General features: G+C 49.5%; 2 protein-coding genes across 3 annotated transcripts; one reads left to right on the forward strand and one right to left on the reverse strand.

The window, feature by feature from the left end:
* Positions 1-274: 274 nt before the first annotated feature.
* LOC122377155 lies at positions 275-2,405 on the forward strand. Of its 2 annotated transcripts, XR_006255807.1 has the most exons (4): positions 551-694; positions 955-1,209; positions 1,901-2,279; positions 2,326-2,405. XR_006255807.1 is itself a non-coding variant. In XM_043357109.1 (3 exons), the coding sequence occupies exons 1-3, from the start codon at positions 601-603 to the stop codon at positions 2,008-2,010; spliced, it is 459 nt and encodes a 152-aa protein (XP_043213044.1). In that variant the 5' UTR covers positions 275-600; the 3' UTR covers positions 2,011-2,405. The 2 variants fall into 2 exon arrangements, 1 of the variants encoding a protein (XP_043213044.1); XM_043357109.1 differs by having other exon boundaries at positions 275-694; positions 1,901-2,405.
* Positions 2,406-2,764: 359 nt separating this feature from the next.
* LOC122377154 (translin-like) lies at positions 2,765-9,132 on the reverse strand. Its single transcript, XM_043357108.1, has 7 exons — positions 8,943-9,132; positions 7,805-7,885; positions 7,290-7,383; positions 6,815-6,911; positions 5,478-5,593; positions 4,661-4,740; positions 2,765-4,338 (listed from the first exon to the last, which is right to left on the reverse strand). Exons 2-7 carry the CDS (start codon positions 7,880-7,882, stop codon positions 4,120-4,122), a joined length of 684 nt encoding a protein of 227 aa, XP_043213043.1. The 5' UTR covers positions 7,883-7,885; positions 8,943-9,132; the 3' UTR covers positions 2,765-4,119.
* Positions 9,133-14,945: the final 5,813 nt, after the last annotated feature.

Raw genomic sequence — 14,945 nt, forward strand, 5'->3', positions numbered from 1 at the left:
CCTGTGACCTGTGACCTCTTCCTCAAGGCAAGGTCAACTTGCGACACAACTTACGACTGCTATTTCAAATTCGTAAGTTGTGTCGCAAATCAGGCTATTTGCGATAGACTTTACTACTTAAGTAACGCTACTCATCGATTGATCCCTTCAAAAACGACTTACTACACAACTTGCGACACGTCGCAGCTACGACGAGGCTTACGACGCTCTGGATCCCCCCAGCCCAAGTGAAATAAAAACGAGGTCTTCATTACTGTCCAAAACAGGGCGAATACAAACCACTGGTATTCTGGTGAGGAACAACACGTCTGCCGGTGCGACAAAACTTCGCGACACGACGCGAACATGACCGGACGATGTTCAATGGCGTCACGTCGGTTCCCGTCGCGGCCGCGAACCGCAGCCGGTGGTCAGTCGAGCGAACGACGGAGAAGCGCAGCCGCACCCAGATCTGCCGGTGTGTCCCGGGAGGCCGCACTGCCCGCCCGCCCGCCGCTGCAGCGTCCTCCCCCGCCCATGAGCGGCGGCCGGCCGGAGTCGGCACCGGACCGGCTCTGCATATAAGCCGCGGCGGCGCCGGTGCGGGCACACTCTGCAACAATGTCTCCCCGTGCTCTGATCCCCGTGGCGCTGCTGGCGGCGCTGCTGGCTGCCTCCGTGCTGGTCGCGGACGGCGCCAAGCACGGAAAGCCCGGTGAGTACCGACCCAGCCGACATCGGGAGACCGCTCATATTTATGGATTGCTGGAAGTGATATTCCTTGCTTGATAACCTCAATCAACAACAATCAGTCGGCACTCTTCTCGACATCTAAAGGCTTCAGACAGTGAAAAATGTCATGATAAATTGGTGCCGTGACTTTAAAGCTGGCGAGATAGGTAGGCCATGCCGAAAAGCGATGACTCTGGATACCAGTCGGTGACCTCCATTGACCCATTCCTTGACCTGCGACAGCCCGGCTGGTTCCGGGTCAGGAGGAGTGGCCCGAGAGGGTCGGCTGTCCCACCGGCTACGTGCCCGACCTGAGGCCCAAGGCCCTGAAGCAGCGCCGCCCGGGCTACATCGTCTGCGCCAAAGGCAACATCGAGAACTGCGTGCACGGCACCTTCTGGTATCTGCTCGACCGGCGCTTCTGCTTCAAGTGCAACTGCATCAACGGCAAGGCCGACTGTCTCTCCTACACCTGCCCGCCGCCCAAGCCCATCTTCCGTAAGTATAATTACTTGCACCATGATAGCGATAAGCATGCTGGAAAAACTTGGCGGCAAAAGCGCCCGAGCAAGATGAGAGAATCGAGGAGATGCCTCAGGTGATAACCGTAAATCAGAATTTAAAGCTCCTGACCCGCGTTTTCTGAAACCATCAAAGAACAATGTTTATTTCAATACCTATAGACAATCACGGTAACACCTGCCGATCAAAAACTGGATGCTTCAATGGGTTCAACAACGCATTCTAAAAGAATCAATTTTCAAAACTTTGACTGAGCGCTAAACAAGCTGTAAATGCCATCTATAGGAATAAAAAGACAATCGAGTGGGAACACTTGATATCATTATTACAGGAATAAGACCACAACAAACTCAAACTACTGAAAGCATTTCAATTCAGTTCTTTATGATGAAAAGTTGATAATAACGGAGCATTTGAATTCGCCCGCACGTTCAAGTTTGGGATACCTATCGCCATTTGGAGTTCAAGAGAATGGGTCTTTTTCTGATCGCTGCTCGGTAACTGACCACGACGTGTGTTGTCTGATCTACCTATACCTATCATATTTGGGCAACCGAAAAAAGCATGAAACAACAAGGCAGCTCATTAGAAGGCTGCGATCGTGCCGGCTGTATGACGGTCAATGTCAGCCTATCCGACTGACCCACTGTTATCTGTCCGCCCGCAGCCACCAGCAAGCGGTACCAGTGCCGACGGGACCAGGTCAAGGAGTGCCCCAAGAGCAGCTGCACGTTCCTGGCCAGGGACCACCGCTGCGTGTTCTGTGACTGCCACTAGGCTGAGAGCCAGGGGATGGGAGGGACACCGGGACGGGCTTCCCGGGAACGGAGCACGCCCGCTGGCGGGCGACGGGGCACATTGTTACAGACCCGCTGGTCGGGACAACTACCCATTTATCGTTGTTGACTCATTCAATGAGATTACTATTGAATAACCTGGAGAGTTTTATGTTCAAAGCTTAATTACAAGGCCACATGTGTATTGTGTATATCCAGCGCATATCTCTTCGTAGTGTCCTGCACTTCGAAAATGCTGCGCTTATAAAAGCTAAAATAGCCTCTGCACTGGCGCTGAGCGTTACAGAAAGCAGAGGCTAAAATAAAATGATGCGAAGGCCACATGCCATGAATTTGTTGGTACACACCAAATACAAAATACTTCTTGATGATAAACTGTTTCAACAGGTGTCTGACCAGAACCGCGTTTGAATAGACCGGTCCAGTGTCGGGGGACATTCACAGCAGCCGCTCTCTCCAAGGGCAGCGGTCGGCATCAAACAGACGCTAATCGCGCCCGGCCCGGTGCTGTGGTGGCAGGGACCGCCGCCACCCAGATCCGACTTAGCGCCGCAGAGCAGAGCGCCCCATTAATCAGAGCACCTCTGGAGCAGGGACTCGACTGCAGGTGCACAGACTTAGCGGTGCCCGCCGCGGATCTCAACCGCATTTTTCTCGGGCACTAGTGTTGCCGAGTCAGGTGCCTTAAATCACTGCAGAACGATTTGAAACCAGTTCAGGTATCCAACAGGAAACGCATTCTTTCTCTGTATTGAAAAATTAAGCTGTTTACGTTTCTCAAGTGCCCTTGCATATGAATATCCCGTTTGATGAGTTGGAGCCATAAAAAAAAGAAACAATTAAAGGTAGTGTGCCAGCTTTCTTGGACCGTATGGAGTTAATGGCCCAGATAAGGAGAACCGGATTTTTAGAACTTATCCATACCTTCAAAACTCATGGAAACGTCTTAAATTCTTCAAATTTTGAGTACCCCAGTGCGAAATTCGCCCCGACGGGTTGTCGGTCGTACCCCAACCACATTTCACACCACTATGAACAATAAATGCACACACTGAAATCGCTATTACCGATATGCTCATCCAATCAAGTTTCGATAAACCCGTTCATCATCATCTCCTGCGGTTTCGAACACGCCTGTTAGGTGGCTTCTGATGCTCGTCGAGGTCGGAATTTCCAAATACGCGTGGTGCGTCGGGCCGCGCGCTCTGACTTCGGCCAAGAAAAATGCGTCAGCTGATCATTGTCATTTCTGCCACTTGCGTGTGGTGAAATGGGGTCATAACTTATAAGACGGCTTTTTCATATCAATTATTTTACATAAAATCATATTTCAAACCATAAATAATGTTCGACAGCCAAATAAAAGAAACAATACAATACGGGCTTACAGTTTAAGGCTCGACATTGTGTTGTCTACGATTAGACAGCTGATAACTCATTCCCGTACGTCGTATGGTCGTAACCATAGATATTATGGTCGTAACACTATAATGACCTTTGCTTATTGTCACAAGTGCGCCGCATTCGCGATTGTTGCCCGACGCCTGTTTGCAGGTGAGCCCACTACAGTTGTTATACATATCTAAAAACCGAAAAACTTTTAGGCGAAAAAGGCACTATTCCAGGCCCATTTTTGATTTTTTTGCGATATTAGGTAAAAACAGAAGCTTCTTATCCTAGGAAAAATAAAATGGGAAATCTTTCAAAGGTGGCACACTACCTTTAAACTCAAAGATAGATCCCTTATGTATTTAATGCAAAGATGTGCACATGGCAATAATTCCCTACTGTATAATGTCCATGGGTAACTACTCTATTCAAAGTCATGCCATTTCCACGCTGAAATGATGCAACTCAACTGACACATCGCGTGCCTCTTCCCGAGACACCACTGAACTGACAGATCAGATCATCACAAACCACTAAAACAAGAACCCAACAAAGCAAGGCGACATCCGATCCGCGCAACGCACCTATGACAGAACATTATCAAAAGATCACAGACCCCGCCGTGACTGGTTCCCACCCACGACGCTAGTGGAGACGCTCCCCCCTGACTGGAGGACGCCCGCGTCCGCACCGCCAGCGGCTACGTCTCCTGCTTTGGCTTCAGCCCGCGGATCGACAGGTCGTACACCACCTCCTCCACCTTCTTCAGGTCGTACTTGAGGCCGTCGAAGCGCTTGCGCAGGTTGTCGTTTTTCAGGTTGAGCAGTCTGAAGCCGGCGCTGAGCTCGCTGAGGAACTGCGCCACCCGGAACGGGCGCAGGTAGTCGCCCGCCGTGACGCTGTTCACCACGAACCGCGACTGAAACACATAACGAACGGTTATCTATCGTGACGGCAGCCATACGGAGACAGCAGCAGATATGAGAATAAAGAATTGTATGAAGAAATACGGAGCCGAAACCGCAAAAAAAAAAAACGTAGCCATTATAGCGAAACCCACAATACCAAAGGGCTCTCGATAACTTGGTCAACCATTTGGGTTGAAAGGTATTTGCGAGAACAGCAGTGTGTGGCTTCAATAGACTAGTGTTGCTTTGTTCATTTTCAATACGCAATGCGAACTTGATTCAATAAAGTACAAACATAACCGATAAGCAGCATTTAATGCCTAGCATGCGTACCAGTTCTGAAGACAACATAAGTAGTCCGGCCAGGTAATCTTCAAGGTCCAGAATGAAACCATCCTCCTTGTTGAGAGCAACTGCAGAGTACACGAGACGATTCAAAGGAAATTATGAATGAAAAGCAACTCGTGATGAAATCTATAAATGGATGCTAGTCTCCCAAATGTCTGGATTTTAATATGGGCATATGGCCCATTTATAGAAATGGGGAGGAAGAAACCTCCGATCGCGTATGACTGCGCATTAAGTTCAGAACTGAAATAGCTGACTTTTGAGATGTCAACACTTTGCAAAATATGATAGGCGCCAAACGTGAAGTCAGCTAATTTCAGCTTCGACTAAAGAAGCCCACAGTCGAAGCTGTAGACGTATAACATTCAGGTGGGACAAATTAACCCACGTCCTTTCTGGGGGGCGACGATCGGCTGTTATAAGGTGGGCGGCCCGGACAGCGTCGGGCCGGCATTGTCGCGATACGCTCGATTGCGAGGATGGGAGACAAAGTGGAACTGTACGATGGCGAAAAACGGCCGGATGGTGTGGGCCTGTCGGTTGGGAGGTAGCCGGGACGATACCGCCTGGTCGGTTGTGCGGGTTTGGGATGGTGGCGCCCGGTCGGTTGTGGAGGGTTTGGGATGGTGGGTGGCGCCCGGTCGGTTGTGAAGGGTTTGGGATGGTGGCGCCCGGTCGCTTGGGAGCGGCCAGGACGGTGCCGCCCGGCTGGTCGACAAATGCCTGGATGTCAGCCAAGACGGACCGGACGGATCAAACGGAGGCCTGGTGGCACTAGCGCAGATGAGACTAGCGCACCCACCTCCAATGGCGTCGGCTACCATCTGCTGCGTGGCCAGCTGCTCCGTCTCCAGATAGACGAGCAGCGCCGCCACAAACGCCATTCGCTGCGTGACGAACCGCCAGTGGTCGTGGAACCTGTCGGACGGCGCAGCGTCACACAGGCGAGCACACCCGGGCGGGACCGGCGGGCAATTCGGTCAAATGAGACGCTAGAGATAATCTGGTGCAGTGTTTTAAAGGTTTATGGGCACAAATTTCTCAACAGGAATTGTTTATTTCGTTTTGTCGTCCTTACATTGAACGACATAATATTCAACCCAGTTTCTTCTATTGTTATAGCCATAGTTAGATGTACAGTCCACAGCAGAAGTAATGTGGGGTTTCAGTCATGGGTATGTTCTGCTTCTGAAGCTTAGGAGCGATTAGCCAGACTACAATGAAACTTTGAATGTAGCTTATATGTATCGTCACCCTTGCAGCTGCAACTTCAGCTATTGACATCTTCTTTTCGATCACTCCGCATTAAACAATCGCCAGTCAAAGCCAACCGTTGAGATTGGTAAAACCCTACATTACTTTAGCGGTGGGCTGTACATAGGTACTTCATGTAATAAACCGGAAAGGACTGCGGTAAGTTGCATCAACACTTATCACAACACGATGGATGCTGGCTGAACGCAAATTGATTATAAGAGATCCCCATACACCATCAAAGGTAACCAACTAAATATAACATATTAGGCATACCGACGAGATACCAAGCAATGACCACCCTTGAGGCGCAGTTGGCAAGTGCGTTCACGCTAGGTGTGGGAGGTCCTTGGATCAAAGCTGACCTCTGGCAGCATTTTCCTCGGCCGGCTCCTACCCAGGAGATGGCAGTAACTGGGGAGTGTTCGCTCGGTCGTGGGGATTACCGCTGTGCCAGCCAGCGCCCCCGGCCGCAGGTACACGGGCCTGATCCGCCTTTAAACAGATCCTTCGGTCCGGTGACATGTCCCGAGGGCACGGCCTCGCTGCATGTCCCGGAGCAGCCCGCTGACCTGCCGGGCCCGAGAAATCGGGATAGCCCCAGCGTGCGCACCAGTGCGGTGCCACCTGGGGTGCGTGACAGGAAGCGTGCGGTCAAGGCTGTCCAGCGTAGCGGGTGCCGAAAACGCTTCGTACCACTGCCGTGTATATAGTGTACTAACCCTGTATGAATGTGTGCTACTAACGAAAAAAGCCCGGGTCGGGCAACAAAAATATTTTTAAAAAAGAGAGATACCAAGCAATACGAGGAAGCTTGCAATACGATTCGGTCAGCCTAGCGCTAATTGACTTGCTTGCAAATGCACTTGTAATTTAGTTGCTCACCTGTAATACTGGTCCTTCGGTACCTTCTTCGAGAGAGCAGCATAATGCTCCTTTATTGTCGGGTACAAGCCCTTGGCTTTCTCACATATGGCAGGAACTGGAAAACGCCAAACAATCATTTTGGTAACCTCACACAGGCATTACCTACATAAACACAATCGTGAAATCGGTAACAAAAACATACCATTGGTTAGCCAAAGTACAATTGCAAAGTAGGTCGTAGGGTGTCCCGAGTGTCCCTCATTCAGAAAAAAAAACTAAAAAATATGAACACAAACAAACACCAAACACTAAAAAAATCAAGACTAAGAATATTATATGGGAGTGAAATGATGAATCCTTGTGAACGATATTCATTGGGCAGTTTGAGAAGCGTCAATTGGGAATTTCCAATGTCCAGGATTCATAATAAATAGAGGACAGTAGGGTCTGTTAAACAGTGCCGTCTCTCAGTAGCCAGCAGCCGGCGACTCACTGTTCTGAATGCCGTCCTGCTGGTGAACCGACTGCAGCAGTGTGGTCATCTCCCGGGCCGTCTGCTCCAGCTCACGGACCTGAGAGCGGATCTCCTGACAAACACAGGCACAACAGGTGATGCAGTCGGTCTAACTGCAGCAGCCGAATGATCAAACTTCAAACAGGAAACCAATTGAAGAGTTGATTAAAAAGCACATTTTCTGCCAGCAGTGCCAGCACAAGTATGGTGTTTGAACAATCTTTTACCAAATGAATCCGTCCCAGCTCAACAACAACATATTTAATTAGATATGTATACCTATACGGTATCAGATGCAGTCAATGCTATTAATTTCACTTCTAGCACCCAGCAGCTCAACTGAGATTTTAAACAACAGTCCTTGTTAAAATGTTCTCTCAACTCAAACTGAGCAATAGTATTAGCAAGACATTGTTATTTTTCCAGCTGAGAGCATGTAGCAGTAAGGCCCTAGTTGAAGAAGGTATCATGAAAAAAATTGTCAAAATGCTTACCTCTCTTAGGCTTTGTTCATCTTCCATGTATGCACTATACTGCAGGAAGACATCGCTCAGATTATTTGAGCTGTCCATTATCTAAAAATAAGAAAAATGCATGTTTATTAAATATATCCAAGCATAGGTAACTGTAGCCTATAATAGGTATGTACTATTTTCACATTAAAGTGACCATCTCACCTTAACGTTAGTTTTGAGTTGAGATAGCCAGAGATAGTTTTTCTTTTTTATGTCACATTCTTTTATTTTGGCATTATAACGTCATTTGCATAACATCGAAAATCAAATGAATATCAACATAATTTTTTCTTCAAAAGGGCACCCCGTTTTATGCTTCCTTTTCGTTGCAGGCACGGTTTTCTTTCGGGGTGTATGTTTGCAGTGTGGGGTGTGATGTGCTGAATTTTTGGTACCTATCTTTTTTACATTTTTGATGCACTTTAACAACATATCTGAATTCAGGACATCAAAGAAAGTAGGAATGTGCATTTTCTTGTTAAAAAAGTTTTGCAGACCTAAAGTAAATATTTGCCAATTGCCCCAGCTTGAGCACTCACAAGATCGATAAATGCCTAAAATTGAGGTTAGTAGGTAGGGTTAGGTCAGGTTAGAATAGGTTTTATATTCCTGCATATATTGTACCTGATCTTTTTAAAGCATTAAATGATTGTACGAACAATTTTCTAGGTTGATACATGGTTTGTGACAGTATGGTGTGGTTTTTATTCAATTTTGGGCCCATGGCGCAAAAGAGGGATCCGACCAATGATAGCTGGATGCCGGTGAAAACAGGGCGCCGGAGGGCATATTAGTCACGTGACATTTGGGACTTCTCCCGCTCTAAGGGCCTTCTATATGCCAAACGTCACGTGTAAATTTCACGAACCTTGATCAAATCGCCCCAGGCGCCCTGTTTTCACCGTCGTCCTGATAGCTTAATTTATTCTGGGTGAAAACAGCCATGGAAAGATTTGTCTAGATGCAAATTTATCCTCGAATCACGAATACATAATAAATGTGATATTTTAGCTAAATCAAATTGAAATATTGAAAGTCAGAAGAATGATAATTGTCGCGCAAATTTGAATTGATTGTGATAGGTGTGACAAGGCAGTATCAGTATGGCGAAACTTACCGTTTTATCTTCAGGAATGTTTAGATCAATTGTAAGGCAGGGGTATTATGTAAATTAAAATTAATAAAAATTAATGGATCTTTGTGTAATTTGACCTGTCAAGGAGAGCGCCCAGCGCACAACACAGACCAAAACAATACGCACCGAGCGCGCGCAACGCGCGTGGGAGTCACTCTGCGCCGCATATGTCACGATCGCGTCGTTCTCACTATTTCGCTGTCCGCTATTCCACTGCCAGCCCAGAGAATACAATTCAACCGCTAACCCGCAGCCATAATCTGAAGGAATCTTGACCATAGCTCAACAACCACGTCAATCGAGACTAGTGACATCATCCGAAGGTGGGACAGCCGTAGCCTTGGTCATGCCGGCTAATCTACTATTATAAATCTTAAAAAGTCCGCCGCCGCCCACGCCGCCGCCGTCGGGGTTACTCCCAAAAACGCTTATTGCGGCGCTGTCGATTGACGCAGGAGGATGAAATTTTCACAACTCGTGGGTCACGTAATAAAACAGGTTGTATTAAATTTTGGGCACGATGCGGCCGGGGGTGCGCCCGTGGCGCGTGCTCATGTGCGCCATAGGGTTAGCATTAGAATCGGCATAAACACTTATTAAACAGGCTATTGCTCGGAAACGGTGAGGGCTACGAGGGTGAAATTTTCACGCCAAGTCGAGCGCGTGCACTCATTTGTCGTATTAAATTTTCGACGGTGTGGGTTCAGCGGTGTGCACGTGGTGGGGCCGCGACCGGTGCCGAGCAGAAGGCACGTGCTTTAGGCTCAGTTGTTCGCTTAGAAAACTGAGTGAAAAGCATCAGAGCCAACGAAGGCCGACACAAGGCACCGCTCGCCAAGGGGATTCGCCAGTAAAAACAATTAATTGTTTTTGCAATATCTCAGCCGTTTCTGGGCCGATTTACCTGAAACTTGGACTGTCGGTGGTAGTGTAGTGTAGGGTAGGGTATGGTAGGGTAGGGTAGGGTAGGGTAGGGTTGGGTAGGGTAGGGTAGGGTTGGGTAGGGGATTGTAGGGTAGGGTAGGGTAGGGTAGGGGATTGTAGGGGATTGTAGGGTAGGGTAGGGTAGGGTAGGGTAGGGTAGAGTTAGGTAGGGTAGAGTTAGGTAGGGTAGGGTAGGGTAAGGTAGGGTAGGGTAGGGTATAGTGTAAGGGTAGGATATGGTAGGGTAGGGTAGGGTAGGGTAGGATAGGATAGGATAGGATAGGGTAGGGTAGTGTAAGGGTAGGGTAGGGTATGGTAGGGTAGGGTAGGGTAGGTTAGTGTAGGAGTAGGGTAGGGTAGGAGTAGGGTAGGGTAGGGTAGGGTAGGGTAGGGTAGGGTAGGGTAGTGTAAGGGTAGGGTAGGGTAGGGTAGGGTAGTGTAAGGGTAGGGTAGGGTAGGGTAGGGTAGTGTAAAGGTAGGGTAGGGTAGTGTAAAGGTAGGGTAGGGTAGGGTAGGGTAGGGTAGTGTAAGGGTAGGGTAGGGTAGGCTAGGGTAGTGTAAGGGTAGGGTAGGGTAGGGTAGGGTAGGGTAGTGTAAAGGTAGGGTAGGGTAGTGTAAAGGTAGGGTAGGGTATGGTAGGGTAGGGTAGGGTAGGGTAGGGTAGGGTAGGGTAAGGTAGGGTAGGGTAAGGTAGGGTGGGGTAGGGTAGGGTAGGGTAGGAGTAGGGTAGGGTAGGGTAGGGTAGGGTAGGGTAGGTAGGGTAGGGTAGGGTAGTGGTAAGGTAGGGTAGGGTAGGGTAGTGTAGTGTAGGGGTAGGGTAGGGTAGGGTATGGTAGGGTAGGGTAGGGTATGGTATGGTAGGGTATGGTAGGGTAGGGTAGTGTAGTGTAGGGGTAGGGTAGGGTAGGGTAGGGTAGGGTAGGGTAGGGTAGGGTTGCGTTCAGTAACATCTTAACTTACAAAGGGCTGGAAGAACTCGCATGCATCACCATCATACTTTACAGTTCAATTAAAAGCAGTTACCCACTTCTACAAAAATCATACCAATAAAAATGCATGCTTCTACACCCAAACTAATGCATCCGTTAATCATACATATCAAAACATACAGTTATCGCGTAAACCTGTACCTCTAGTCTACTATTATAAATCTTAAAAAGTCCGCCGCCGCCGCCCACGCCGCCGTCGGGGTTACGCAGTCGGTGTTACTCCCAAAAACGCCTATTGCAGCGCCGTCGATTGACGCACGAGGGTGAAATTTTCACGACTCGTGGGTCACGTAATTCAACAGGTCGTATTAAATTTTGGGCACGATGCGGCCAGGGGTGCACCCGTGGCGCGTGCTCATGTGCGCCATAGGGTTAGCATTAGAATCGCGACCGGCGCCGAGCAGAGGGCACGTGCTTTAGGCTCAGTTGTTCGCTTAAAAAACTGAGTGAAAAGCATCAGAGCCGGCAGGTCGTTGACCTTTGACAACGAAGGCCGACACAGGGCACCGCTCGCCAAGGGGATTCGCCAGTAAATACAATTAATTTGTTTTTGCAATATCTCAGCCGTTTCTGGGCCGATTTAGCTGAAACTTGGACTGTCGGTGGTAGTATATGATAGGGTAGGGTAGGGTAGGGTAGGGTAGGGGTAGGGGTAGGGTAGGGAAGGGTAGGGTAGTGTAGGGGTAGGGTAGGGTAGGGTAGGGTAGGGTAGGGTAGGGTGGGGTAGGGTGGGGTAGGGTAGGGTAGGGACTAGGGTAGGGTAGGGTAGGGTAGTGTAGGGGTAGGGTAGGGTAGGGTAGGGTAGGGTAGGGTAGGTTAGGGTAGGGTAGGGTAAGGGTAGGGTAGGGTAGTGTAAGGGTAGGGTAGGGTAGGGTAGGGTAGGGTAGGGTAGGGTAGGGTAGGGTAGGGTAGGGTAGGGTATGGTAGGGAATGGTAGGGTAGGGTAGGGTAGGGTATACATATGGTAGGGTAGGGTAGGGTAGGGTAGTGTAGGAGTAGGGTAGGGTAGGGTAGGGTAGGGTAGGGTAGTGTAGGGGTAGTGTAGGGTATGGTAGGGGTAGGGTAGTGTAGGGGTAGGATAGGGTAGGGTAGTGTAGGGGTAGGGTAGGGTAAGGTAGGGTATGGTTGGGTAGGATAGGGTAGGGTATGGTAGGGTAGGGTAGGGTAGGTTAGGGTAGTGTAGGGTAAGGGTAGGGTAGGGTAGGGTAGTGTAAGGGTAGGGTAGGGTAGGGTAGGGTAGGGTAGGGTAGGGTAGGGTAGTAGGGTAGGGACTAGGATAGGGTAGTGTAGGGTAGGGTAGGGTAGGGTAAGGTAGGGTAGGGTAGGGTATGGTAGGGTAGTAGGGTAGGGTAGGGTATGCAGTAGGGTAGGGTAGGTTAGGGTAGCAGAGTAGGGTATGGTATGGCAGGGTAGGGTAGGGTAAGGTAGGGTAGAGTAGAGTAGAGTAGGGTAGGGTAGGGTAGGGTAGGGTAGGGAGTAGGGTAGGATAGGGGTAGGGTAGGGGTAGGGTAGGGGTAGGATTGAGTTCAAAAAGGGCCCAACATACAAAACACTTGAACACCCCGCAACTATCACCATCCCTTACAGTTCAATTAAAAACAGCTACACAATCTACCCAAATAATACAACTAAAAACACAAGTCAATCACCCAAACTAATGCACCCGTAACATAACATAAATCAAAACATACAGTTATCGCGTAAACCTGTACCTCTAGTCTACTATTATAAATCTTAAAAAGTCCGCCGTCGGGGTTACGCTGACGGCGTGACGCCCAAAAACGGCTATTTCGGCGCCGTCGATTGACGCAGGAGGGTGAAATTTTTGCCACTCGTGGGTCACGTAATTCAACAGGTCGTATTAAATTTTGGGCACGATGCGGCCGGGGGTGCGCCCGTGGCGCGTGCTCATGTGCGCCATGGGGTTAGCATTAGAATCGCGACCGGTGCCGAGCAGAGGGCACGTGCTTTAGGCTCAGTTGTTCGCTTAAGAAACTGAGTGGAAATACCGGCAGGTCATTGACCTTTGACAACGAAGGCCGACACAAGGCACCGCTGGCCAAGGGGATTCGCCAGTAAATACAATTAATTTGTTTTTGCAATATCTCAGCCGTTTCTGGGCCGATTTAGCTGAAACTTGGACTGTCCTTGGTAGTGTAGTGTAGGGTTGGGTAGGGTAGGGTAGGGTAGGGTAGGGTAGGGTAGGGTAGGGTAGGGTAGGGTAGGGTAGGGTAGGGGATTGTAGGGTAGGGTAGGGTAGGGTAGGGGATTGTAGGGTAGGGTAGGGTAGGGTAGGGTAGGGCAGAGTAGGGTAGGGTAGGGTAGGGTATATAGTGTAGGGGTAGGGTAGGGTAGGGTAGGGTAGTGTAAGGTTAAGGTAGGGTAGGGTAGGGTAGTGTAAGGTTAAGGTAGGGTAGGGTAGGGTAGGGATTGTAGGGTAGGGTAGGGTAGGGTAGGGTAGGGTAGGGTAGGGGATTGTAGGGTAGGGTAGGGTAGGGTAGTGTAGGTTAGGGTAGGGTAGGGTAGTGTAGGGGTAGGGTAGGGTAGGGTAGGTTAGGGTAGTGTAGTGTAGGGGTAGGGTAGTGTAGGGGTAGGGTAGGGTAGTGTAGGGTAGGTTAGGGTAGGGTAGTGTAGGGGTAGGGTAGGGTAGGGGTAGGGGTAGGGTAGGTTAGTGTAGGAGTAGGGTAGGGTAGGGTAGGGTAGGGTAGGGTAGGGTAGGGTAGGGTAGTGTAGAGTAGGGTAGGGTAGTGTAGGGGTAGGGTAGGGTAGGGTAGGGTTGCATTGAGTAACATCCTAACTTACAAAGGGCTCGAACAACTCGCATGCATCACCATCATACTTTACAGTTCAATTAAAAGCAGTTACCCAGTTCTACACAAATAATACCAATAAAAATGCAAGTTTCTACACCCAAACTAATGAATCCGTTAATCATACATATCAAAACATACAGTTATCGCGTGAACCTGTACCTCTAGTATTTATAAATCTTAAAAAGTCCCCCGCCGGTTACTCCCAAAAACGCTTATTGCGGCGCCGTCGATTCATGCATGCATGCATGCACCCTCCTGCAGGAGGGTGAAATTTTCACGACTCGTGGGTCACGTCATTCAACAGGTCGTATTAAATTTTGGGCACGATGCGGCCGGGGGTGCGCCCGTGGCGCGTGCTCATGTGTGCCATAGGGTTAGCATTAGAATCGGCAAAAACAGGCTATTGCTCGGGAACGGTAAGGGCTACGGGGGTGAAATTTTCACGCCAAGTCGATCGCGTGCACTCATTTGTCGTATTAAATTTTCGACGGTGTGGGTTCAGCGGTGTGCACGTGGTGGGGCCGCGGTCGGCGCCGAGCAAAACGCTCGTGCTTTAGTCTCAGTTGTTCGCTTAAAAACCTGAGTGAAATAATCAGACAACGAAGGCCGACACAAGGCACCGCTCGCCAAGGGGATTCGCCAGTAAATACAATAAATTTGTTTTTGCAATATCTCAGCCGTTTCTGGGCCGATTTAGCTGAAACTTGGACTGTCGGTGGTAGTGTAGGGTAGTGTAGTGTAGGGTAGTGTAGGGGTAGGGGTAGGGTAGGGTAGGGTAGGGTAGGGTAGGGTAGGGTAGGGTAGGGGTAGGGTAGGGTATGGTAGGTTAGGGTAGGGTAGGGTAGGGTAGGGTAGGGTAGGGTAGGGTAGGGTAGGGTAGGGTAGGGTAGGGTAGGTTAGGGTAGTGTAGTGTAGGGTAGGGTAGGGTAGGGTAGGGTAGGGTAGGGTAAGGTAGGGTAGGGTAGTAGGGTAGGGTAGGGTAGGGACTAGGGTAGGGTAGGGTAGGGTAGGGTAAGGTAGGGTAGGGTAGGGTAGCGTAGCGTAGGGTAGGGTAGAGCTAGGTAGGGTAGAATTAGGTAGGGTAGGGTATAGTAGGGTAGGTTAGGGTAGTAGGGTAGGGTATGGTAGGGTAGGGAAGGGTAAGGTAGGGTAGAGTAGGGTAGGGTAGTAGGGTAGGGTAGTAGGGTAGGGTAGTAGGGTAGGGTAGAGTAGGGTAGGTAGTAGGGTAGGGTAGGGTAGGGGAGGGTAGGGTAGGGGAA

The sequence above is a fragment of the Amphibalanus amphitrite genome, unplaced genomic scaffold (genome assembly GCF_019059575.1).
Source record: "Amphibalanus amphitrite isolate SeventyFive unplaced genomic scaffold, NRLGWU_Aamphi_draft 002567F_arrow, whole genome shotgun sequence".
Classification (NCBI taxonomy): domain Eukaryota; kingdom Metazoa; phylum Arthropoda; class Thecostraca; order Balanomorpha; family Balanidae; genus Amphibalanus; species Amphibalanus amphitrite.

What these genes read in the sequence shown, in the direction of transcription:
- LOC122377155 (XM_043357109.1), top strand. Translation starts at nt 601, where the DNA reads ATGTCTCCCCGTGCTCTGATCCCCGTGGCGCTGCTGGCGGCGCTGCTG. An exon ending in CGCCAAGCACGGAAAGCCCG is followed by an intron (nt 695 to 954) that starts GTGAGTACCGAC and finishes GACCTGCGACAG; the next exon opens with CCCGGCTGGTTCCGGGTCAG. An exon ending in GCCGCCCAAGCCCATCTTCC is followed by an intron (nt 1,210 to 1,900) that starts GTAAGTATAATT and finishes GTCCGCCCGCAG; the next exon opens with CCACCAGCAAGCGGTACCAG.
- LOC122377154 (XM_043357108.1), bottom strand. Translation starts at nt 7,882, where the DNA reads ATGGACAGCTCAAATAATCTGAGCGATGTCTTCCTGCAGTATAGTGCA. An exon ending in GCAGGACGGCATTCAGAACA is followed by an intron (nt 6,912 to 7,289) that starts GTGAGTCGCCGG and finishes GGCGTTTTCCAG; the next exon opens with TTCCTGCCATATGTGAGAAA. An exon ending in TTATGTTGTCTTCAGAACTG is followed by an intron (nt 4,339 to 4,660) that starts GTACGCATGCTA and finishes TATGTGTTTCAG; the next exon opens with TCGCGGTTCGTGGTGAACAG.